Genomic DNA, 26,388 nt, shown 5'->3' on the forward strand with positions numbered 1-26,388 from the left:
TGTTGGCCAGGTCTTGAAAGTCACAATCACAATCTCACCACACAGTTTGTAGAAATCATGGGCATAGGTGGGAAGGGGAGGGGAGGGGTGGGTGCAGGCCTTGATGATGCACCCTCCTTTGGTGGCAAATTAGTTTCACTAAGTGGGTTAGAATAGTATACTAAAGACAGACCAAGAATTTTTCATAGGAATGAGGATCTAGTTTCACATTTCCAATTTTCACACCCCCCCCCCACCGCCACAATGAGACGTTTTTCACCCCACCCACTCCCAGGCCAAAATCAGCCTGTGCCCCTAAAAATGGTTGACTTTGGTAAATTTGTGTCACCAGTTATTGATGGAATAGATCTAATGGATAAGTCGTGTGTTATCTTGAGCTATACAACAGGCAGATAGGAATTCTAAAACAGCCTTTTAGGATTATCTTAGGTGGGTTTAGTTGCAACAGCTAATACTTCCTGTTATAAGCCTATAGCTGTAGTGTAAGTACAGTAGATTGGAATCATAGGATGCAGATCAAAAGAACACTAAAGAATATGAACAAATGGTTTTTTTGGTAGCTGGAAGTTTTATTCCAACCAGTAATTGGAAATGCAATTCTGTTACTGTGTCAATAAATTCTGTTTAGGCGAGACTGCAAATATTGATGATTTTGAATAAAAATAAAATTTTATTTTTGGCCAATTAGCGCACCCGCTGCTACGAAAAATTGGAAATTTCAGAAAAAAATAATTTTTTAAAATTTTTATTATGCCCTCCACTGGTTTGAAATCTCAAAAAGATAAGATATGTATATTTCTTCTAAATTGTATAAATTTGAAGCATTTAACCATACTATTTTATATTCACCAATAAAATATATTTTTATTTTCTCCTCTGTCTGGATGTTTTTGCCAAAATTATTTGCTAAATAAGACTACAAAATTTTATTTTTATTCCGCCTTCCTCCAATGATCTTTAAAAAAATAAGTACGCAAAACAAGGAATAAAAAAAGTTGTGCCTTACCAAACAAAACAAGTCAAATACAGTACAGTATAAATAAAACCATAATTTTCTCAGCGAAACTTGTATTAATAATTTAGCCACATCCTGTACCTACAGTGTCCTGAGATAAAAATGTCTGTTTTCTTTCTCCACAATAAATTTTCAAATTGGACTTTTCAAGTACCACTGTTGGTTATTTTGTAAGGTGTATGTACTACTTATACAAGTTTATAAAAATTATTGTCAAAGACACACTCTAGTCTTCTGGGTTTAGTTTAAGCCAAAAACTGTTGTGAATTTGAATTCTATTTCCGACATGATTTCGGGTATCCCACCCGAATCACTTGCAAATTTATTTTGCTAGTATTTGGGAACGTACCGAGTATTCAGTACGATAACACATCTGGTAGGGCCAAACATCACTCCCATATTTGCCGCCTCTGAGCACCAGTCCGTCTGTGGCAGGGCAAATGTTTTTCCCATTCTGTTTGAGCCACCTAGGTAGAGATTAGGGAATGCAATAGAGTGGCGATGGATGGATGACCCTCTAAGATCTTGCGCTTGTTTTGCCTGTTGTCTGTAGTTAAGTTGGTAATTAATGTATATTTAAGTACTTTTTAAACAAAAAAAAATAAAATAAATATATGAAAAGAAAATTTATATAAAATGAAATAACCTAAATATAATAAATGAAATGCAGAAAAGGTTGTTTCTCTTTGCAAGTTTGCAAGTGGAAATGGCGCTGCGAGCAGCTCTCTGAAATGGATACATGCACCTTACAAGATGTCATTATTATTATTATTTAATTCTACCATGAAATTGCCCAAATATAGGGTTTGCTAGAGCACTATAACAAGTTTAATTTTATGTACTATTATAAAGCAACTATAAATCAACAAATTAAAGCAATTATTTGTTATAAATTATAAATGTACAATCAGGATTCATTAAAGATTTCTTTGTAAATGTCTGAAAAATTTTAGATTTTTTTCTCAGTTTGACTTTTAAAAAAACTTATTTGCTTCTCTTATTCAAAGCTTTACTACTAAATTATAGGTGTGGCCATTCAATTTTAATCATTATACTAATTTACAGTACACAATTATTAAAACACACCATAAATGAGAAGAACACTATTCCTTGTGTTTTTTGGATCTCAAGAATTTCTTTCCATTTGTTGAGTTCTTTTGATTATGAGCTGCTTCAATAACAGCTTCCACAATTTCATGAGTCACCAATGTTTCTCTGTCTGACCTATTTTTCTTTGTGTATCGGTCACCCTTATTCTCTGCAATTCGGTTTGCAAAGAAAAACAAGCAAGGCAGTATAACTGAGACAACTAATATCATGTACATCAACATATTAAGATTAATTTCTGAGCTCTCCTGGCCATTGTCATCATCATCATCAGAAAAATACTGGCCTACCAAAAATGGAATAACCATTTCTCCAGATGCGGCACCGAGTACCAAGAAGGTTGCAGCTTTACCGCTAACTTTCAAATACCGCTCCAGCCATGAAAGACCAGTTGGAAAAAGAGACGCCATTGAAGCACCAAGAAAAATGGTGCCGAACCAGAGAACCTGAGGGTTGGTGTTCCCAAAAAATACAAGGGAAAATGATGCTATCAGACAACCTACCATGTCAGCTAAAAGTATGTAAAAAGGGGGAATGTATCCTGCACAACAGATTGCAAAGCCACGTGACATAGCAAAGCTGATCCAGAACACAGAGTTCAACATAGACGCGTCTTCTTCATTCATCTGCACGTCACTATCAACTGCATATGAAAAGATAAAACTTCCAAATGCCACTTCTGCTCCAACATAGAGGAAGTAAAAAAGAAACATAATAGACAGCATCTGCATATTGAAATGGCTGCAAACAATATTGTCAGATGCATGCAATGATTTCTGAAGTAGAGAGGGTTTCATTTTCTTTGGAGAGGTTAAAGAAAAATAAAAGAATGCAAAGCTATTGATGGCAACGAATACAGCAATAATGTAATAGGTGTAAGCAATTTTCCTAGAATCATATGTCTGATTAGATCCCCTTGGTGGTATGGCATCCTCTGCAGTACAATTAGTTTCATTACCACAATCTGTAAAGTGAGGAAGTGATGTTGTAATGTTGGAAGCTTCAGTTACTTGGGTACTTGTAAGAGGTGCTGCAGTACTCGTTGGATTTTCAGATACTTTGACACTTGCAGAAGGTATAACCACTGTAGAGGTTACCAGAGGTGTTGTAGTATTTGTTGGAGCTTCAGATACTTCGGCACTTATAGAAGATATAACCACTGAAGAGCTTACCGGAGGTGTTGTAATATTAGTATAAGTTACATTGACTTCATCAGAATATTTGACCCTTATATTAACGTTGGGTGTAGACAATGCTGAGTCAAAGTATGGCTTGGCCAGCAAAGGAGCAACTAATGCTCCCACTGCAAAACTGAAGTGTAATGCCTGCATGAAAGGAGGTGATCTTTTCCCCCATAACTGCAAGCACAAGACATTGGCCCCTGTAATGTAAACAAAAACAAATGCTTAAATTCTTTCAAAAGGTGAAAATTTAATGATCATGGTACAGCAAATGATTTTCGATCAATCATTCAATAAACTGGCAAATAAGAGAGCCCAACTTAAGTGCAAGCAAAGTTTGGTAGTACTGTGTTGTGATATTAGCTCACAGTGTCTCTGCATAATAATTATTAATAATACAAATTGATATTTTGAAATCCGATGTACAGTAGGGTGTGAAGTCAAGACTCCGGAGGAGAAAAATCTTTTTTGTTTTTTTTGTTCATTCACCGTTGCTCAGTTTTTGATCAAAATACTTTTTTCTGTTTTAAAAAAAAATCAGTTCTACAACATATCAACAATTTTTTTCCCTCCGGAGCCTGACTTTAAGTTACATTTACACTAGACACGATTAGGACACAACAACGACACAATACCAATGTGTGCAGTGTTTAAGAATACAAACTACGTGATAATATGTCGTTGTCGTGTCGTTATCGTGTCTAGCGTAAATCTAGCTTTACACTAAGGAAGGATAAAAGTGACTCATATTTATCCTTTAACGCTTGTTGAAAATTCATCCAGAACTGCCAGTCTTCAATTGGTGTTTTTGGATCTAAATGCTTGGTCAGAATTACAGTATAATATCATTAGTTTGTAACATAGCCATATAAAATTGTAGTTCCCAACTCAACTTACATTCCTTAGTTAATTTAACTATGATGCAATTGCAGATTAGGCTTCAAAACAAAACTAATAACTTACCAGTGTCCAACGACCCCATGGTGATTCCAATAAACACAAACAAGAACATGAGCATGCCTACATCAGGTGCAGACGGAACCAGACTCATACTGACAGCACAAGTTGCAAGGGAAATTCCCAAGTACGTCAGGGGGTTCAGCACCTCAAACAGACATCCAGTCTGGATTGATCCGAGCACATACCCAAAACCCCTGCCAAGGAACACATACGACAGGTGGGAGGGATCACTATTAGTCTGGATTTCCAAAAATCGTATCGTTGGACCAAGAACTGAAATACAAAGACCCTATAATGGAAGCAAAGTTGATAACAGTATGATAATTTTGACAAGAGGAGAGCTGTTATATAGGGAAGGTTACTGTAACTAATAAATAAAGGCAATCCTTAGATATAAAAAATAAATAAAAAGTATGGCAATATATATAAAATGATTAATAAAACAGATTCACGAAACAAGTTTTATCTATATTAGCATTTTATCTACATTAGCAACTTAACATTTAATAAATGTCACATTTATATGACTCAACTTGAAATTTTTAAAGAAGTTAAATAGAAATAAAAACAATGGTTTTAAAAGTAAAATAGACTAAAAAAAAAATAAAAATACACATTTACAAAGTGTAAAATAAATTTGGCATTGAAAGGAAAACAGGTCAAACCAATAGCACTTATAGTTTCAAGTTGAAAATGAAAAGTTAATTATAAAGTTTAATTATAATTAGACTCACTACAGATGCAAATGCCCCACAGAGAAATATTGTTTTCTTCAGTCTTCTGTCCTCCTCTTGTGCTACTAAGACATCAGTTACATTTTTTGCTTTCTTGTTAATCAAACCAACATTACTAAAATTTTTATTTCCAACATCAAACAGAACATCTTCATCATCTGACATGATTTAGTGTTTTTTTTTATAAATACCTGAGAAGAAAATGAAAATAATACGTAATGAGCAAATGTGAGCTTTTGGGAATTAAATATCAGACACACACTTTACTTGTGGAAGCATGCAGAGAGGTATGGCTTCGGGTTTAAGGCAAGCTGGTTGAGTCCTTAGTGCAAGGAGGTAACTGGGTGCCTGGTGGTACTATACAAAATAAATATTACTGGAATGAAATTATTGGTCTTCACTGAATAGCCATGTGAGACACTCCCTAGACATGACTTCTCAAACTGAGTACAGTAGATCCTCGCCCGTCAACAATTATCTCAAATAAAATAATATTTTATTTTTTGGCCACCCGCCGCCACACATAAATGGAAATTTCAGAAAAAAATAGTTTTATTTTCGCCCGCTGCTGCCTTGAAATCTCCAAAAATAAGATGTATATTTCTTCCTAATTATACATTTTAAAGCATTTAACCATCCCATTACTACACTGTTTACATTCACCATTAAAATTGTATTTATATTTTTTCCTCCATTTGGATGTTTTTGGCAAAACTATTTGCTAATAAGAAAATAAAATTTTATTTTTATTTTTTTTTCCATCCTCCTCTGAATAACTTTAAAAAACAAGTTCACGAAACAAGGTATAAAAAAAGTCTCACCTTAGCCTAGATTTCCTGCATAAAATACAGCGAGTTTGTTATTTTAAAGTACAGTAGCATAGTTATTTCAAAATTAATGTCAAAATAATTAACTGGCAAAATGAAAATGTGATAATTCGACCTTATAAAATACTTATAATAAACTTATATATACTGTAGTTTGGCATATTGCAGTTTCCATTATTCCACTGATTCGATATCCTCCATTGCAATCAGTCATTTAAGTGTTTACAGTAAAGTATAATCGGCCAACCTGGTGTCAGCTTGCGCTTTCAATTCTAAATATAGGGTAGAAGTCCTGTGAAAATGTGACCTTGATCGTCTTTAAATTTTACTATAAATATACTACAGTAGCCTGCACAATAGATAAATAATGTATGTAAAACGAAAGATTACCCAAATCTGCTATTTCAGATAGCGATACAGGAACTTTATTGTGTTTTCATTATTAAATTTGAAAACAGTTTTACACTATTCAGTACACCTCTCTTATACACATCTAGATGTGTATAAGAGACAGCTTTGACACTTGCAGAAGGTATAACCACTGTAGAGGTTACAAACAGGATGAAAATTATGCTTTATAAACTCGAGCCTCTTTATGAGGCTTGGGAGTGGAGTGTCTTTAGTTGTGAGCAAAATTTCTGCTGTGACAGGAATTGAACCCAGGATCCTGGGATCAGAAGGGAAGCATCTTAACCACTGAGCTATTCAACTCCACTCCAAATATATTTATCTGAGTTTTAACATATCTTGATTTGATCATTCTCATGTTGTATAATTGACACTTTATTCAGATTCATATTTAATTATTCACACAGTTCATGGAAGTGGACAGAAGACAAAAAACTTACATATAGACAAAATGCAATTATGTAGGAGAAAAAGTAAATAAAAAAAATGTATTTAAAGTAATTCAGTAATTCTCAAGTCTGCCCGGAAGTTGCAGGAGACTCCCGGAAATTGGGAAGGCCTTCTGCACTCCCGCTAACAAGCAAGAATCTCCCAAAAAATATCCTATCTCTCAAAAATTTTTTTACCAATTTTTAATACTGTATTATCAATTGTTTCCTGGATGTCAGTGCCAATGAGTATCACCATCCACAGCAGAATATATTAGAGGAGTTAAGAAAGGTCATATAAACAAAACTCCCGGATGCGCATTCTTTGAATTTGGGGCTGCTGGTAATTCGTTCATTAATCGAAGATTAAAAACATGACATTATTCCTGATGACTTCAGCATTGTGTAGATCATTGCTACACATGTTTTCATTGCATTGTGTAATAATTGGTAAGAATATACAACTGCATTATTATTATAATGCTGGGAGTATTCTAAGAAATAGGAAGGAAGCCTGATGTTAAAACCAATATTAGAGACATTAACTCTAGAAATAGAAATATGAAAAAGAGAAAAATCGGACTTACGACACCTCCTAGATTTGATAGAGTCCAAATAAACTATACTTGGGAACATAACATAGCTTGTATGCAAACCTTAAGAATCTACGCTGAGTAACTTCTAATTAGTTTGAGTATTGCACACTCCACTACAGTATATAAAATGCTATCCATTTCAAGATGTGGTCTAACTAATAAAAAATATAATTCAAATAATGCACTTTTATTTCTAATCTTCCAACCATTATGTTTGATTAAATCCAGCATTCTATTAGCTTTACTACAAATATGTTTAAGATGTTAATATTAAATTCAACTTATTATCTAAAATTACTCTTAAATCATTGTGGGCATCAACATAGTATAAAACATGATCCTTCAATGGTATGGAAATACAATTTTATTCTTTTTAATAGTAATTGTTAGTGTCTTGCACTTACTTTAAACTAAGAAACATGACCTATGTTGAGGACCATTGCTCTAACCTATCCAGATCTTCCTGTAATAAACTTGCATCATTATGAGTAGAGACAATTTAATAATGATTTAGATCGTCAGCATAGAAGACAATTAGAAGTTAGAGAGCCAGGGAGATCATTAATGAAAAGATTAAAAAGAAGAGGGGCGAGAATAGAACCCCGGGAAACCCTGGATTCAACCAAATCATTTTTATTTTTTTATTTCTGTCTTTTGTGTGTTAACACTTCTAGTGACATAGCACTGGTATCACAAGTGGATCACAAGATGTTTTTCACAGATGTTATAAATATTGCAACCAGTTAAGCAAACAATCTGAAAGGATGTGTAATCAGTTGCAGCTCTGTTAACAATAAATAATCACAAAAAGACCCAAAACCAAACCACAGCACAATACTACTAAACTCAGGTGTTATATTAGAACTTATATGGCAAGAGTAAAATGTATGTGAAAATAATTGTTATCTAAAATAAACAAAAGAAGCAAAATGAGGCAAAAGAATAAAGCAAAAAATTGCATCTTTGGCTAGGGAAATGATACTAAAGGAATAAAGTGATGCATTGTGGAAAGAGTCCATGTTGTTCTTTGTACTCGAGTAAAGCCCCAATTTTAAACGATTTAAGGGATAGAAGAGAAACAGGAAGCGATAGCGAAAAAGATCTCCTTTGTGTCTAATACATTAACACACATACAAGCATCGGGGATTTTGAATGTAATAAGAATACTCAGCAACAATAACTGCCACTAACTGTGCAGTGATGCATTTGTTACTATTAAAGCAACAACATATATTAAGGTAACAAATGCATCACTATGTTTGATACCATAATAAGAAAAGTAAGGTAACAAATACAGTGATACATTTAGAGTTTAAAAACCACAGTTGACAGTTCCTAGCCTCTGAGTAAAAACTACAAAGCTGCAATTTTAAACAACAATGTCATGGATTTAATCAACGATAAAACTAAAATGCTAAAAAAAAAAATACTTGCCAATACACAACAAACCTCCAAAAATACACTGCGAACCCCATCCAAACCCTTTAATTATGATTGTAAAACTCTCTTTTTCTTTCAAAAAGAAAAAAGAATAATTTCAACCCATTTTTGCAGGGTTTAGCAACACCCGGATTGAATTTCTGGAAAATTGTGTTTCCGCTTCCGTGAAATTGGCCACAAATAAATTATTTTAGTATGAATAATGCATGATTTATGTTGATTTATTGATTAAATTGTTGCTATTTTTTAATATTTAAATTTAAAAAAAATAAAAAGTGTTATTAATGGCTTATTTTTTTATCTTTGAATATGTAATTCCTGCAAAAAGTAAAATATAAATGGCAATATATTTGATGTTAGATTCTTTTTAAAAACAAAATTATTTCAGTTTTATAAAAATGCATATAAGGATTTTTTTTAAATCAGTTTTAATACAGAATTTTATTATTGGAGGCCATTTTTACCTACCTGTCATTTGAGGCCATTTTTACCGGGGCCATTTTTTTTTCACCATGTTGAATCTGTATGAAATGACATCCCAAAATAGTAGGCAGCTAGCTGCTTTGTTTTCTTTCCATGGATTATGCACACTGTCTTCCACACAATGTAAAAATTAGTCCAAAACTTGAAGAATATTGGACCACTAAAATCCATTTTGAATTCATAATCACTAATTTCTGTTTTGAATTCATATACCGATTTCTTTTGAATTTGTTTGTTTTGAACATTATAGCCGTTCATTACAATGAAAATGTATTACAATCATGCTGTTAACATGCCAGCAATAAAAATGTGATCTGCTGGCAATACAAAAGGTTGTGCATTTTTAAGTTTATCAAGCATGTTGCTGCATCTTATGAGTCTGAAATGATTACTATTCAAAGAGAGAACAGCAGGTTGATAATGTTTTATTCACAGTAAGATTCTTGATTTTATGAATAAATAGATAAGAAGTGTTCATCAATAATCCAATCAATTATCAATGGAGAACGATGCCTGCAGCCTCTAATTAGTCTTATATTAGTTGATCGATTTCATTGATGATTTTGTACATTTATACTTTTAAATATAAATTTTATTGATAGGCCTATTTAATAATAATAATATTTATTTGGCATTCAAGAAAAATACAATTTGCCAGGAAAGAGAATGGCAATTAGCCTCACCAAAACAAATTTGTACTCTTTCCTTTTAACTAACACTACAAAAATAAAATTCAGTAAGATAACAAACAACACATTGAAAAAAATAAAAGTCAAAGACCACAAATAAATAATTTGCCAGGTTTTCCCCTCTTGAAAACAGTCAGGTAAATTAATTCTCATTCTTATTTTATAATAATAATAATAATAATAATAATAATAATAATAATAATAATAATAATAATAATAATAATAATAATTATAATAATAATATTAATAATAATAATAATATTTATTCGGCATAAAAGAACAATTTAGCCAGGATGCGAGAATAGGCGAAAGCCCAAACAATCAATGTACTCGCTCCATAGAACAAAATGAAAAATAACAAATTTAAACTTAGATACTTTGCATTCCAATGTATAAGTCTACCTTTACATCTTTAATGTGTGTAGCCTATAAATACATACATACAAAAAATTGAGTAGTTGCATACATATTCTTTTTCCCATGAATCGATAAATCCCCTAAAAGGAGGGGGGGGGGTCCGGGGCTCTCCAACGAGAAAATTTTAATTCCTAGATGGCAGGATATGAGATTTCCCGACTTCTGAGGTGTTTTTTAATGACTTTTAAGTCCTTCAAAATTCAAGGTTTCCCCCTTCTTGAAAACAATTTCATGAATCAATGAACCCCAAAGAGAAAGGCGAATTCCGGTTGTCCCCGGGGAAAACTTCGATTTCTGGATGTCGGGAAATGAGCTATCCCGACTTCTAAAATGTCTTTTAGACTTTTAAGACCTTCAAAATTCAAGGTTTTCTCCTCTTGAAAACGATCAGGTAAATTTTTCTCATTCTTATTTTATGTGTGTAGCCCATACATAAAAAAATTGAGTAGTTGCATATGTATTCATTTTTCCATGAATCGATAAATCCTCCCCAAAAAAGGGGAGGTCCGGGGGCTCTCCCCCAATAAATTTTGATTTACTGTATGTATGTCATTCCTCTACTTTGTTAGTGGAACAACGTTTTTAAAACTTTTATTTCTATCAAAAAATGTTATTCAATGGCCATTGCTTTCCGATAATCTCTCAGTAATTCATTTGCATCTGTTGTGTAACTGTATTTGTTAAGAAACAAATACTTTTAGAGAAATAAAAAAAAACAACACATAAATTGATCTTATTTTCAAAGGAAAAAATACAACTTATTTATATATTTACGAATTTCACCATTTTTTTTTTTTATTTTATAATTGAGGGTCATTTTTTATTTATTGATTCAATTCTTGCTTATTACAGTATTTAAATATTTGAAGATTAAAAAAAAAAAAATCATTTTTATTACTGAATTTTTTTCATTGGGCCATTTTTACTTACTTGTCATTTGGGGCCATTTTTAATGCGGCCATTTTTACGGGGGCCATTATTTCCTGGGCCATTTTTACCGGGGCCATTTTTACCTACATTCAGTTCATTTCTGGGGTTAAGTGTGCTTAATTCTAGCTTACAGATTATGAAATATTTTTCCAATATGCATAAATTACATTTCTTAGTAGCTGTGGAGTAAGGTGTACATTTGGCTAGGATTCTCCACTTAATGGAATACAATATAGACTTATCTTTTAGTGTACATATACTGGCTTAGAGCATTTTTCTGAGTTTTATTTCTAAAATTGCTGTTGTGTCCATTGGATCTGGTTTTATATGTATGTTCAGTATTAGTCCAACGTAGGTTTCATCCGTTTTGTTGTCGTGCCTTGTAACTGTTGCCTGGTATACAATCCCTTTTGTTAGACATTCGCCTTCTAGTGGGCATACTCTGTTCTTATTGCAATTACAATTTTTTGCTTCTTGTTCCTTAGTTTCGTTGTTAAGTAGTATCTCATTATGGCTAGATATTATTTGTTTTATGCTAGGCGTGCAACTGTAACTAATTTTTACAGTATTACAGTATATTTTCCGGAGTTGGTGGCCGGGTGGGAAGGATGTGTCGATGATTTTGAAGAATTTGCGCCCTATATTAGTTGATACGTTGTCACTGTAGGGTGGGTTGAACCAGATTAAGTTTCTCTGTCTATTTCGTTTTCGCTGTTTGTCGTTAGCTGTTGGTTCAAACTTTATTTTGTATTCATATCCGGTGTTTGCAAGTGCCTCTTGGTACAGTGGTACGGCTTCATTAAAAACAGTTTCATTAGATGATATCTTGGGAGCCGTTTGTTGATGGCTTCCGGTATGTTGCGCGTTATAGGTGGTGGGTGGTTGTACATACAGTTGGGTATTGTTTGGTTTCATGTATGGTTTGAATGTTTCAGCGTTTAGGTCGAGGGTGATGTCCAGATAGTCTACTATTTTCTTGTTGGCTTCTATGGTGATTTTGAGCTTCTGCTTTTTGAAGGTCTTGCATATATCTTTCTTATATTTCTTTTTTCAGGTGTTTCATTATATATATATATATTAAATGAATGAGTTCATATGTGCAGAATAACAATTATGGAAAGCCATGGGTAAAGTTTTTTAATGAATACTATTCGTCTGACAGCCAAATAAATGAAAAGAGTTTCTGAATTCCAATAGTGTTTAGCAATCTCTGTCACTGTTCAGATAAAAACATGTTCCTTGATGCTCTGAAAAACATTGTCTCATTAAGAACGATGTGGTGTCAGTGGCATAATGAAGACTGAGGCCCAGGCTAAGGCTTCTTTGGGCCTACTATCCTACAGTTAGTCCGGATAGAGCATACTGTAGTGAGGCAAGTGGGAAAACCCTGTCAGATTCAGCGGTTTGGGTCGCCCCTGTGGCCAAGGCCCAGACTGTATAGTAAGGCCTGTGCTGGGAATATATCCTTTGCACAAAAATTTGGCCTAAAAATCTGTCCACATATTTTGGAAAATAAGGGCCCATTTCTGTGCCGATTTTAAAGAAAATTAGGTTTTGACCAAATCTTAAAGCCAAATAAAATTACCTGTAATTGCTATTTTCACATCCCTGCCCTCATCAAATTTTGGGGTATCATGAAAAAATTTAATATTTGCTATTTTTCAAAAAACATTCATTTTTCCATGGACTATAAAAATAATGAAAGAATGATGTCAAGCCTAAGAAGAGGTGGGAATATAAATGGCAGAAATACTTTACAAAGGTTTCTTTTACTTCTTTTATATATATAAAAAAAAGCATTTTACAATTTACTGGTTTACTACTGGTTTACCGGTTACCATTGATTAGTATGGGAACAGGTCAAAACGGCAAAAAACCAAAACGACAATACGTCAAAACGGCAATAAGTCACAACAGCAATAAACCAAAACAGCAACACTTCCAGAATGACATACTGTATGGTAATTGCCAAAATGGCTAAATAAAATACTACTAGGCTACTAGGCCTAGAGAGTCTAAGCCAGGGCGTAGTAAAAATTTGAAAGAACAACAACATTAATAATAATAATACTAATACTAATAATAATAATAATAATAACAATAAAAACCAAATTTCAATAGTAAAAAGATTGGGGAGTCACAATATAAAAGCAGTAAACATCAAATATATAAATAATATCAAAATGGTACACTACACAAGGAAGTTAGTAGAGAGCTAGCTCTCTGAATTAAGCATGTCTGTAATACGGTAGTATGGGGTCAGTGGGTGGCGATTCATGCCCTACTACTCACCGTAACTCACCGTAATGCCACTAAGTTATTTAAGTGGCGCTGAGGGCTGGCGGGCCGTTTCCGACCCTTTAATAGCCCCCCCCCCTTGTCTTCTGGTATCTTCTCTTAAACATGGTACTTTCAGCTTCCATGATGTGGACAGGAAGAGCATTCCATTTGTTTACCACCCTTTGGGAAAAATAGTGCTTCCTACAATTTAGTCGAGCATAAGGCTTTTTGAACTTCCAACCATGACCTCTAGTAATGGAATCAATTGCCAAATCGAAAAAACAGATCCCTATCAACATCCTCTTTTCCATTTAATATTTTATATGTCTCAATTAAGTCCCCACAAATTCTTCTTATTTCTAAAGTAGTTAAATTAAAGGCTATGAGACATTCCTTATAATTTACATTTTTCATACATTTAGGAATTTTAGTTACCCGTCTTTGGACCTTTTCTAATAAATTTATATCTTTCCTTAATTGCTGTGACCAAGCCTGGATTGAAAATTCAAGGTGTGGACGAACTAATCCGATATACAGACACCTAATGTTTGCAACTGATTTATATTCAAAGGACCTTTTTATACTGCTGAGTACCCGATTTGCAGTTTTGACAGCAGCAACACACTGTTTGCTGGGTTTCAAAGATTTATCAATAATAACACCTAGGCCTAGGTCCTCCTCAACTTCTTCAAGAACAATGTCTTCTAACTCATAATTAAAATTAGGATTATTATGACCTAGGCCTAGGCCCAAGTGACCTAAGTACTTTGCACTTGAATACATTAAAAAGCATCAACCAGTCATGACACCATGGTAGACAAATTATGTAAAGTCAGCTTGCAATTTCCTTGCATCATTTTCAGTCAAGACAGTTCGAAACTGCTACTAGTACTACTAGTAGTAGCTAAACTAACTAGGCTAGAATAGTAGGCCCTCCTACCTAACCTTGACCTATCTAATCTAGGCCCTAGCCCAGGCCACTTTATTATAATTTATTAAAATTAAATAGCATTTTCATATCAAAAAAGTAAAATAAACAGAACTTACAAGCCGTGTCAAGACACCACACTTTCGCAAAATAAATGTATTTAGTAGTAGGACGCCAGTAACTAGTAGTCTAGTAGTAGTGGTGGTAGGCCTAGCGCACACTCCAATAGTTTCGTGTGTTTTGTAATAAAATTATGGTCACACATGTGAATGAATTACTGTGTAGGTCACTGCGCAACGGGTATTCCCCAGATTTCACCCTTTTCTTCTCTAGGAACTATCGAACCATAGCGTAGGGCGCCACCAAAGTTTACTAGGTAGCATAACCTGCTGGACGCGAAATAGCATAAGTTGACGCGAATTACCATAGGTTGACGCGAACTACCATCAGTTGACACAAATTGTCATAATTTGACGTAAAATGACACAATGTTGCTACTAAAAACAATTCCCCATGCCAAAAATGGAAGAGCCATGTACAACCGAGGTACGTACTCTCTGCCGCGCAACAGTAAACAATGACCAACTTAGTTATGATGACGGATTTTGAAAGTCTGTGTGAACAAGTAAAATTGGTGAGCAAAAACATACTAGGCCCCTAGGCCTACCCTCTAGGGTTAGGCTATTACTAGTAAGGTACTAACTAGGCCTACCCTGTCCCTACCTACTGCTACCAGCTAGGCTAGAGCCTAGGCCCAGCCTAGTAGTAGTAAAGTAGGCCTAGCTGGTGTGTGACTACCCTATATAGTCGTCGTACGTAGGCCCTAGCTAGGGCTCTAGCCTTAGGCTAGGCCCCTAGGTTGTAATACTGTATTCGATCATTTCGGTTGCGGTGTATCGAGCGCCGAAGGTGCGACCGCGAATCTAGAACAAGGTTACGTAGCTAAGGCAGTATTATTATAATACTATATATATAATAATTATATAAAAATATATATATATATAATAATTATACAGGCCAAGAGTTTTTGTTTTTTTTAGTATTTAAGTTTATTGGCTTTTCCCAGTAGTAGTAGTACTGGGATAGGTGCCATTGTTTTTGTTCTGATTTTTTTTTGTGCATATATTTTCCTATCTTTTTGCACTGTTTTTTTCTGGCCGTCACTTTTTTGGTCACTTCCCATGCTTTTTTATTTTTTATTTATTTATTAATTTTGAAGTAATTATAAGTAAAAACATTCAAGGATAAAAACACAGAAAAGTACAAAAAGCAACTTATTTCCAATGTTGTCCCTAAATGAGAATACTAAAATTACAGAATAATAATAGAACAATAAGGAAACAATACAATAAATATACATTTTCAAAACTTCAGATTCAACAAAAATTGACAAAAAAATTTTCCGTGCTTTGCTGAAGCATAGGCCATATATCAAGGATGTGCCTCCTAATATTTAGTGTCAATCTATGGTGGGGTGTGTGCGTGTGAGGACCAATTTAATTGATTTAAGGTCAAACAATCTACACCGAATATTTCAAAAACCGGTCAGTTGATCTGAATGAAACTTACAGGAAAGTTTAATCTAGTTACAAGGAAGAAATTTTTATGTGTTAGTGACGATCCAGTGAAGGGTGTAAATTTGAGGGTCTTTTCAATTTTTGAGGACCCAGACCTAAATAACTCTTTAAAAAAAACCAATGGGTCTAATTCTAAATGAAACATTCTATAGTACTTTGTAAAAGTCTTGTAAAAAAGTGATTAAATTTTTATTACGATCTGCAGTATGGTGTGGATTTGAGGACCATTTAAAGGAAAAAGTCCCAGACCACATATTTTGAAAACTGATCAACTGATCTGAATGAAACATTTGGCAAAAGTTTAACCAAATTACAAGGAAGATAGTATTATGTGTTGGTGACAAATCAGTCAAGGGTGTATATTGGAGGTCATTTAAATTTTTGAGATCCCAAACGTAAATATCTATAATAAGTTTTCAATGGGTGTAAATGTAACTTTCTATAATAGTTTGTAAAGGTCCAGTAAAGAAATGACTGAATTTTTGTGATGATCCAGCATAGGGTGTGAATATGAGGACCATTTAAAGGAAAACGTCCCAGACCAGATATTTCAAAAACGGGTCAACTGATCCGAATAAAACTGTCGAGAAAGTTTAACCCAAGTTACAAGGAAGATATTATTATGTGTAGGGAACGATCAGGTTAGGTGTAAATTTGAGGGTCATTTGAATTCCTTATACTGTATCCCAGTTATAGATGGATAAAAATGACACTTTGCAGAATTGTTTTTCATGGTGAAATGAAGAAATGATCCAATTTTGGTAACGATCTGCAGTAGGGTGTGGGTATGAGGACCATTTAAGGATTTTTTTGACAGTTGATTAACTTATTTAAATGCAATTTGCGTTTTCTAAATCGCTTAAACCAGTTACAGCTAGATTAAACTTAAAACTACTGTGATATGCAAGAACAATTTTTGCTTTCAGTCATTGAATCGCTATGAACTGAAAATGCACTTTCCTATTCAAGGTCGGCCCATGTAGCGTGCAATAGTTATGGGTCACGATGTACCTCGCTATTACCATTGCAGCCATAGTTCAATTCTCACTAATAACGTCGCAGTGAATTTGGTTTTTGTTGTTTTTTCCTCCCACTTCATATTTTTCCACTCCAATAAAATTATATTGGTTTTCCTTGTTTTTTTTTTACTTTATACCTTGCTAATTTTGCAATAACATACAAATTATTAACTTGTGTATAGAAATTATTGAATTAAAAAAATGTGTACCCTGATTTTTAAATGGTATAATTATAATAAAAATAATGAAACACTTCCAGTGACTGGAATTGTTTCTATCATTTTTCACTGTAAACTGATGGGTAGACATTTTTTAAATACACCAATTTCTATGTTCAAGTTGATAACTTTTATGTTACTTCAAAATGGGCAAGTTAATTTCAAAAAAATTTTTTATGATTTTTTGGGTATTTAGCATGGGACAATACATATTTAAAGCAATGGGGAAAAGCTCAGAGTAGTAATCCACATCCATCTCGGGCCGAAGTCTTCAACTGTGAAGTTGGCCCGCCATTGGAAGATGAGCTCTAGGCCTAGACTACTACTAGTTTTTAGTAAGAAGAGTACTGCCATCTGTTTCGGCCACGATGAATTTAGTATCATTCAAACCAAATAATGAAATAATGTTATGACACTATTCAGTTAATTCAACCATCTTTTTACAGGCAGACATGCCGTATAGAAAACACCGATTAATTGTTGGCTATAAAGGTTATTTCCATGCGAGTGAGGTAAGCAACATTATACTTATAGCATTTTGAAGAAAACCAATTACAATGCCTGAATATTTATCATTTTAAATTGTTATAAATTAATGAATTATATTTTCTTGGTAAAGGTGATGATTCTCTGGTGGTGTGGATGGAAATTTAATATAACATTAAATGTTGTATAATAATACTTTCAGTTTTATTTACCATGTGATTTTACAGTTTTTGTCACTTCTTGAATAAACAACCTTATTGATAAAGATATTTTAATTAGAACATAAATGATAAAATGAAAAACAAATTGATATTTAATGTTAACATAATAACAGCATAGTTTTGTTTTTTGCTACATTTATATTTAGACTGGTAAGCTGATCAGCCTTATTGATGACTGCACTACAAAAGCATTGTGTCTGAATCACATTGTGAGGGTAAGATTACACTACTATACTGTATGGTATATGGCAATCCCTGTAACACTAATCCAGGTAAAATAGAAACATGCTTCATTTTGAAATAGCCAGACTCTCAAGTACATCATGCCTAAAATAGACACATGTGATCTATTAAATAGTAGACACGTTTCCATTCTATCTTAAATATCAAGTGTAATGCTTAAAATTATCTATTTTTGATGAGAAATATTCAAAATTTCAAATATATTTTACTCATCCTTAACATTAGGTATTTAAGAATCACAAGGCGAGACTTCTTTTACCTTGTTTAGCGAACTCGCCGCCCGCCAGTAATGATGATTTTGAATAAAAATTACATTTTATTTTGGCCAGTTAGCACACCCGTTGCCACAAAAAATGGAAATTTCAGAAAAAAAATAATGTTTATTACTCCTGCCACCTTGAAATCTGCCAAATATAAGAGATATTTTATTCTAAAGTATATAAATTTAAAGCATTTAAGTCCCATTACTGCATTGTTTCACTTACCAAATTTTTAAAATTTTCTCCTCCAACTGGATGCTTTTGGCAAAAAAATTTACTAAATAAGAAAGCTTGTCTGACGATCTTTAAAATTTCACTAATCAAGGTATAAAAAAGGCCTCCACTAATAATTTTTTTATCTTCAGAGAATGCCAGCTTGCACATGCAGTGAAGCCGTAGCAGTAATCAAAGCATTTAAAATGATTAGAGACCGTGTAGATGCATTGCAAACAATTTCAAAGTTAGTATAAATTTACTAAATTTAGCTAATCAGTACAATGAACAACAGGGAACATTAATGATCAAATAACTTCATTTGGTTTCTACTTATGTATGGTATTGAAATTTCAATACCATATTTTATTTCATTTTTTTTGCGCCATAATATATAAAAATAGTTGTTGTTGCCATGTGGCAGGATTGCCCAAAAGTAAAATTAATTTAATGTTGAGGGGCTCACGACGACAAAATATATAATATAATTCTATACACATAATTCAAATATAATGTAAACATTGAAATACAGTAAGGAACATTAAGTGACAGGTAAACAACAAGCATTTATGTTGAGCCTGAAATCAATCCTTACTTACCTCCACCAAGGAGGTTATGTATTCACAGCTGTCTGTTTGTTAGCAAGATTACGCAAAACCTAATGAATCTATCATTATAAAATTTAGTGGAATGGTACAATAATCTACAGTACATGTTCGACACTGTACAATTTCTAACAATGTAGTAAAGTCCCAGTAAGCTTAGCTTGTATTGGGTGCTATCTTAAATAAAACTGATTTATATTTTTGAAATTAATTAAATAAAAGAAAACATAGAAGATGCAATTAAAAGTGGATTTAACATCTGATATTATTATTACCACTGGCCATTGGATCCATATCAATCACAGAGCGACCTCCACTCCCTGGGGAGTATGCCTAGTCGTATACAGACTAATACATTCAATGCCACATCATCCTACCAGGTACTCATTTATACTCCTGGGTGGAAGGAGACAAACATGTGTGCCTTGGGACAAAACACAAGCAAAATTCACAGCGAAGGTTAAAAACCTCCTACCTCAAGGTTGAGAGACCAAAACCGAAAACGTTTTATTTAAATATGCTATACTACTCGCTATAAAGTTTGCTACTACAAGATTATTTATATCTGTTTTAAGTTCAGAACACAAAACATCTGTCTATAAAAATGTCCTGTGCATTTCACTTTGACAGTTTTCTTCTGTATTTCTCTAGCCAAAATTTAGCTTCCTGAAAAAGTCCAGTCGCAAGACAAACTTCAAAAGCACACCAGATTTACATGGTAATGACCTTGAACTACGAGAGATGTCAGAATCACCCTCACCACGAGCAGAGAATAGCCTTGTAGTCAACGAACAACGACCAGCATCTGAATTTCCAATTATAGATGAAGAAGACTTGATTAATTCAAGTTTTACATTCCAAGGTGTAGAGCCTCATGGCACCATTTCTACTCATCCATTTGCTGCATCCAATGATGGTGGCATTCAGGATGGCAGTAATCATCCATTTGCTGCCTTTGGTGATGCCAGCAGTCAGGATGGAAGCATCACAAGTGTTGACAACAAGACACCTGAAGAAGCTTCGAAGCAGTCACTTTTAAAAAAGACGCTGAATCCTTTTTTATAACAATTTAATATACTGTATTAATTTTTAAAACATGTTTTTAATTAGAAAGTAGTGTAGGTTTTCCTGGGTGAGCTACAAGGAAGCATTTGGTTGTTAATGATGCCTTCTGACTATAATGGTACATCTGTAATAGTGTTTGTTGCTCCTCGTAATGAGTAGTGATGGCATGTTTATATTGTGTTGACATTTTTTTAAAAGTAGTGTTAATACATGTTTATATTTAATTAGCTGCACTGCCTTTGTTGTTTCTTTGAGACTTAGTTTTAGTTTTTTTGCAATATAAGATAATCCTTCCATATACAGTGGTGGTACTAGGGGTTGGGAAATTTCCCCTTCAGACAAGCATAGAGCCCCCATTGTTGGATTGAGAAATATTCCTTTTTTATCACAAACAAAAGCACAACCTCTGTCCTTAGGCTCTTTGAGGCACCTTCGTATGGAGCCTCTGGCGTACTTGGATCCGTCCCCACCCCCTACCTGTTATGATTTTCATTGTGCAAAGGCAGTGGCTATTGTTACACCAGCCATAATCCAATTCTTAATTCCGATTGGATATTATTGACCTAATCCTATCCATACATACAATAACATCCAATCAGAATGATCTGTCAATCAAGCCAACCTATGATTGGTTATCCATTGTCGAGTGAGAGACCCATTCCTTATGGCTGCCAGGCACTTTTGTATGTAGAGTATTCCACCTGTGTGTCTTTTGGTGTTGGATTGAGTTTAAGTAAAAGTAACTATGTACAGTATTATATTGTGTGAATTATGTGAATATATTATGTATTCTGTCAACATGTGTGATAATCTTATTTTCTTACTAAAGTATTTTTGAAGACTAATTAAATTATAAATTTTATCTTTTGTATATTTTATACAGTAATTTTTTATGTTTTAACACGATAGTTTGTGATGAATGCAATAAAATTTACAGAAGTTTTAAGTCGCAATTTGTAAACAGTAATACTAAAGAGGGTGCCATAATATTTTTTTTATTGCACAATACAGTACATTATACCCATTATAATTAATTGGCCAAAACAAAAATTGTGTTGCCAAGCGACATTCAAAATTCAGGGTTGTTTGGTCAAGATTTTTCTTTCTGGCCTTGGCATATAATAATGCAATAATTATACAAGTCTCTTTGGCTTTCCCTGGTAGAAATATTCTTGCAAAAAAACAAAAAACAAAAAAAACTAGAATTTGAAAGTTTCTGGGTTAAGCGGACTTGGGCAACACAAACATTATTTTTGGCCTAAATTACTATACAGTAATTCTTTGTATGTACATATAGATTCAGCTTAATTTTTTCTGTATCTGCTTTATCTTAATACACTTCATTTACAAACTGTACATCCTTAAAACCTCAATATATGGCTTAATAAACAAATACTTAAATATCACTTCGGAATACATTGTTATCAAATACTGCTACTGCCATAATATTTATAAATATAGAGTTCTACAGTGTTATGTCACAATACCAGTGATACTATTCCGTTGATCCCAAATTCTAACATAATTATTAAGATGTATTGTTTTTCTTTGTAAATTTTAATTGATGATTAAATGTGTGTTCGATAACTAATACAATGCAAGCTTTTGTGGTTTTAGTACATTTTGATGGTAAAATATTAGATTTTAAAATGCCTATTCCAGAAAAGCCTATAAAGTCATTCAGGCGTAATGCATGGTAACCAACGTCTGGTTGGCGACAGCTGGCATTGTGACGACACAACTGTGGTACTCTAAATTATTGAAGAACTGGTCATTCGATTCAAATGAAAGTAAACTTTACTTAAAAGAATACAATTAATACACCTTGCCCAAACTAATTTGTTAATTACCTCAAGAGCTGGGGTCTGCCAAAAGGTAAAAGGAATTCCCCCAAAGAACGTTCACTACTGATTTTACAGTAATGTAAGAAAGTTGTGAATAAAAGTTATTTTCACCATGGAGCCACGTTTTTACACTTTTCATTTCAACTAACAGTAATACACAAAGATGGCAGCATGAATAAATTTAAAACCTCTATATGTATCCAAGGCATACTAACAGGCTTTATGTGAAGCTAGCAACAATTTTTAAATGATAAGTACACAGTAAAAAAAATGACTAAGTATTATTATATTAAACTAGAAAACTTATATACTGTATTATAATAAAGGGAAAAAAATGCAGTAGATCTTAAATGTTTGATCATTAACAATGAAAAAAAACAGCAATTATGGAATTATGCAATAAAGTATTATTTCCCTCATAAATTATTGCTACATTAACTTTGCACCATAAACTATTTCTAGTACAAATCTGTAATGAATTAAAACCACTAACTCTGATTATGCATCATGTCAACTCATTCTATAAAAAGGTATTCTTAAAACATTCAATGAGACCAAGAGTCGTACAATAACAATATCTTGTAATTACCACTAAAGAATATTTTACACAAATCTAGTTTATAGAGCATATTTCCGTAATAAATACAATTTTGATAATGTAATAAACATGTGATTAAACAGAATATTTTAATTAACAATCAAAGAACAGTTTTTTGTTTGATTTAAGAATTGTGTGTACAATCTACTGATTCAGAAGGGATACTAATGTTGGTAAAATGATCAGTTTATATCTGATCTGATATATCTTGAAGGGGAAGAGTTACTACTTCAATAACCTGTTAACTGTATCATTTGGTTGTTGATTTGGTTCCTTATTTCTTATACTCGCCAATAGTAGAATTAAAAAAATAAACTCATTTTGAGGTAAATCCCTAATTCATATGAAACAAAAATTTACACTGGATACTTGCTAAATTTTAAGAACATAAGATACTCCTACAGAAATCACCATGGCATTGTCTTTACACAAGTTTAATTCAAATCTTGCTAAATGTTCGTACTTTACAATCAATATGCATCTTTAGTAGGTTTAACAGGGCACATGACACTCAAAAGCTGAATCCTTTACCGCTATACTACAACGCTATTAACTTCTTTGGAATTAGTCTCCTGATAACAGAATAATATTGTCCTTTACTATACTTTAATAAGGCTTATGCAGTAGAGAATAAAGCTTGAAGACAATCAAATCCCTAAAACACAGATGAGAGTGACCCAACGGTAATATGTGTGACCCACCTACCATCTTTGGCTAGAAAACACCTTGATTTTGCAGCTCGAGCATAAAGCGGTATAAAAGCAGTGCATGAGCACTGGAAATGTTGAAGTTTTGGTATTAAAAGTTAAATAAAAAATTACCTTCAGCCCTCCGACTCATTTTTATGCTCAACCCTGCCCTAGAACATGGTACTATCTCACATGTTGGCAATTAATATTTGGTGAACATGGCAACAAAAATATCGTACCCACTACAATTTACACAGGATACTGTCGACGGCATCCCATATAATTTGGAAATTCACAAATACATAAGATGGAGTTTCATGTCAACTTTACAAAGGTAACTCAGTCTTGTATATACTGGAGAGTGTGAAAAATTAACGGAAGAGAGGATAATTTACAAAACTAGGATATTAATTTGCATAAAATTAGCATAATTCGCATAAAACCATGTGCATAAGGCAGTAATTATTACAAAGAAATAAAAATTGACTAAAAAATAATTTGGAAGCAATGATCAATTTCAATTCAATGGCTTCTTGTACAGCCATCCATCGCCATTTTTAGAGAAGAACTGGGTTTCCCATTGAGTTTTTGTCTGCTTCCGATGCTTCTCTTCATGACGTTGCCTTTCTTCAAGCTACAAAATTAAATATTTGGTTTTAGTTTATGATGTGCATTAAGTGAGAAACATAAATATAAACAGGATACAACTGTAAATGGATTAAGTCTATTGAGAGTGAAAAACAAGATACTTGTGAAAGTAGATAATTAAAACAGCTGTTTTTTGGTGGTCTTATATTTAAATAATTCATCATTCTATGAATGTTCAAGATGATCTCTCCATGTGGATGTGCTACAGTATATATCCTCTTTCAGGCAATCATATCTTTGAACTTGTCTATTATTGATGGCATGAAAGAGATCTATTCTCTTTGCCCAGATGACAGTATCAATTCATCTAAATACTTTTTCCTTTGCCTTCTCCTAGCTTCTATTGTCAAGGTTTTATAGATCATCCTCACGGATTTCATGCCCTTTGAACCTTAACTGCCTTTGTATGATCAATATAATTAATTGTCTTTCTTTATTACTAATTTCAACACATCTCCATTCCTCATAAGTTTAGTCCAAGAAATTCTCATCATCTTCCTATTAACACCACATTCCTATAGCTTCTAGTTTCTTTTTCATTTTTCACTTATTGTCCAGGATTCGCTACCATATAGCAACACAGACCATACCTAACACTTTAGTAGCCTTTTCTTGGACTCAATTTATTTATTATTTTTATTTATTTCAACATCATCCAGCAGCGATCAGTGTCGCCCATAACAGGATTGATACATGAAAATTGGTACATAAAAAATTTATATAAGTAATATAACATTAAATTCAAATATAGGTCTAAAAATAATTAAAAATATAAGAAATTCACTTAATAGAAGTAAAAATGGTAGTAATTTTGTGATGGAAGCAGTTAAGACTATCAAACCATATATCTAAGGAAGGATTGAAACAGATAGAATTATATAACTTAGGGAGACGACAAATAAAACCATTTTTTGTAACGTTAACCCTACCCGGTGGAACCCTAAATAATCCAGGGGATCTTAATCTATGCAAAGGAACTAGTATTTGAAAAAAAGAAGTGAAATCACCGTCAAAACTGGCATTTATGCATTTGTAAAGAAAAATAAGATCAAAAATATTCCTTCTCTCTTCGAGTAAAGCCAACTTAGGACTTTTACCAAATTTATGAAAATAGAACCTACAGAATTTAATTTGAATACGTTGCAACATAACAGACTGTGCAGTTGAAATTGAATTAAAAATAATAGTACAAAACTCAAGATTAGATCTAACTAAAGATTGACCTTTTTACTTGTAAAAATATTCTTTTGGTCCATGAATTTATTTCTTAGCTATAGCTATCCTACGGTTGATGTCTGTGTCCCTTATACAATCACTTGTAACAATGCTACCTAAGTAATCAAATCTATCCATCAACAATTTGTCGCTCACATCACAAACTAACACAATCAAAGTAGATTGTGTTAGTTTGTGAAATCACAGTAGCGCGTCAAAACGAGCGCGTATTGGTTGTCAAGCAATTTTGTATTCTTTACCACACAAAAAGTCCTTAACAACAACAGCGCGTATTTTGACGCGCTTTTTTGATTTCACGAACTAACACAATCTACTTTGATTGTGTTAGTTCGTGATGTGAGCGGCGAATTATTCAACAACCAGGAACATTTTGTTTAGTACTAAACACTATGACTTTAGTCTTTCTTTAATAAACATACAACCTTCTTCATTCACTTTCAAACTTTAAATTGTCTAAATGTTCTTGCAAGTCACTTTCACTGTCAGAAATTAGTATGCTACTGTATCATCAGGGTATCTTAAATTAGAAACGGATTTATCATTAATCTTAAAATCTTTGGGCCATACAAAGCCATAGAACTCTCCCTTTGAACACTACCAGGGATTTTTATTTCGCAACTCCATCCACGGAACTGTTAAAATTGACCTCCCAAAAGCACTTGGAAAAGTCAGTGTATAATTTTCATTATGTTCTAGCAGATGAATATTGCCTGAAGAATGGGGAGTACAAAATGACTATTAACACAGACTCGATCGCATTATATCGTAAGACTCACCAATCACAAATTTAGTGATAAATGGTATTAAATGCACCGATATTATTGCTGTTCTGTTTGGGGACCGATGGAGGTCACACATGTTAAGCAGCTTGAGAATATCCAAAAATCTGTGACAAGAATAGCTTTTGTTCTTGAAGGGGAAAATATGAAGATTATCCCTTCCTACAAGGATCGGCTCAAGCTGTTTAACTTGTGTCCTTTGGATGTCAGGAGGAAGGTGTCCATGGTTCGGTATGCCGTTCGCTACTATCGGGGGGGGGGGGG

General features: G+C 33.3%; 3 protein-coding genes across 5 annotated transcripts in view; 1 reads left to right on the forward strand and 2 right to left on the reverse strand.

Annotated features, from left to right (window-relative positions):
* Nucleotides 1-1,450: 1,450 nt before the first annotated feature.
* LOC117107657 (sodium-dependent glucose transporter 1A-like) lies at nucleotides 1,451-14,730 on the reverse strand. 2 transcript variants are annotated; one of them, XM_033249375.1, is made up of 5 exons: nucleotides 14,612-14,711; nucleotides 14,543-14,557; nucleotides 4,998-5,188; nucleotides 4,267-4,552; nucleotides 1,451-3,503 (listed from the first exon to the last, which is right to left on the reverse strand). In XM_033249375.1, the coding sequence occupies exons 3-5, from the start codon at nucleotides 5,160-5,162 to the stop codon at nucleotides 2,119-2,121; spliced, it is 1,836 nt and encodes a 611-aa protein (XP_033105266.1). In that variant the 5' UTR covers nucleotides 5,163-5,188; nucleotides 14,543-14,557; nucleotides 14,612-14,711; the 3' UTR covers nucleotides 1,451-2,118. The 2 variants fall into 2 exon arrangements, with proteins under 2 accessions (XP_033105266.1, XP_033105265.1); XM_033249374.1 differs by having other exon boundaries at nucleotides 14,543-14,730.
* A 193-nt stretch (nucleotides 14,731-14,923) lies between these two features.
* On the forward strand, nucleotides 14,924-18,932 carry LOC117107663. Of its 2 annotated transcripts, none has more exons than XM_033249385.1 (4): nucleotides 14,924-15,057; nucleotides 17,684-17,749; nucleotides 18,091-18,216; nucleotides 18,813-18,932. In XM_033249385.1, the coding sequence occupies exons 1-4, from the start codon at nucleotides 15,001-15,003 to the stop codon at nucleotides 18,915-18,917; spliced, it is 354 nt and encodes a 117-aa protein (XP_033105276.1). In that variant the 5' UTR covers nucleotides 14,924-15,000; the 3' UTR covers nucleotides 18,918-18,932. The 2 variants fall into 2 exon arrangements, with proteins under 2 accessions (XP_033105276.1, XP_033105277.1); XM_033249386.1 differs by having other exon boundaries at nucleotides 18,091-18,159.
* Nucleotides 18,933-25,939: 7,007 nt separating this feature from the next.
* Nucleotides 25,940-26,388, reverse strand: part of LOC117107632 (oxysterol-binding protein-related protein 11-like) — a 28,512-nt gene continuing 28,063 nt past the window's right edge. Inside the window, exon 14 of the mRNA XM_033249340.1 lies at nucleotides 25,940-26,055. Within this exon, the coding sequence (XP_033105231.1) occupies nucleotides 25,940-26,055 (116 nt within the window). The remainder of the gene's footprint in view (nucleotides 26,056-26,388) is intronic.

Source organism: Anneissia japonica, unplaced genomic scaffold, assembly GCF_011630105.1.
Source record: "Anneissia japonica isolate Jap-2015-1 unplaced genomic scaffold, ASM1163010v1 scaffold5330_len1712360_cov203, whole genome shotgun sequence".
Taxonomy (NCBI): Eukaryota; Metazoa; Echinodermata; class Crinoidea; order Comatulida; family Comatulidae; genus Anneissia; species Anneissia japonica.

Excerpts from the sequence above, each read along its gene's own strand:
- LOC117107657 (XM_033249374.1), bottom strand. The coding sequence starts at position 5,162 with ATGTCAGATGATGAAGATGTTCTGTTTGATGTTGGAAATAAAAATTTT. Across the intron at positions 4,553-4,997 it reads GTGGGGCATTTGCATCTGTA|GGTCTTTGTATTTCAGTTCT; the intron begins GTGAGTCTAATT and ends CTTCCATTATAG. Across the intron at positions 3,504-4,266 it reads CATGGGGTCGTTGGACACTG|GGGCCAATGTCTTGTGCTTG; the intron begins GTAAGTTATTAG and ends TTTACATTACAG.
- LOC117107663 (XM_033249385.1), top strand. The coding sequence starts at position 15,001 with ATGACCAACTTAGTTATGATGACGGATTTTGAAAGTCTGTGTGAACAA. Across the intron at positions 15,058-17,683 it reads TGTGTGAACAAGTAAAATTG|GCAGACATGCCGTATAGAAA; the intron begins GTGAGCAAAAAC and ends ATCTTTTTACAG. Across the intron at positions 17,750-18,090 it reads GTTATTTCCATGCGAGTGAG|ACTGGTAAGCTGATCAGCCT; the intron begins GTAAGCAACATT and ends ATTTATATTTAG.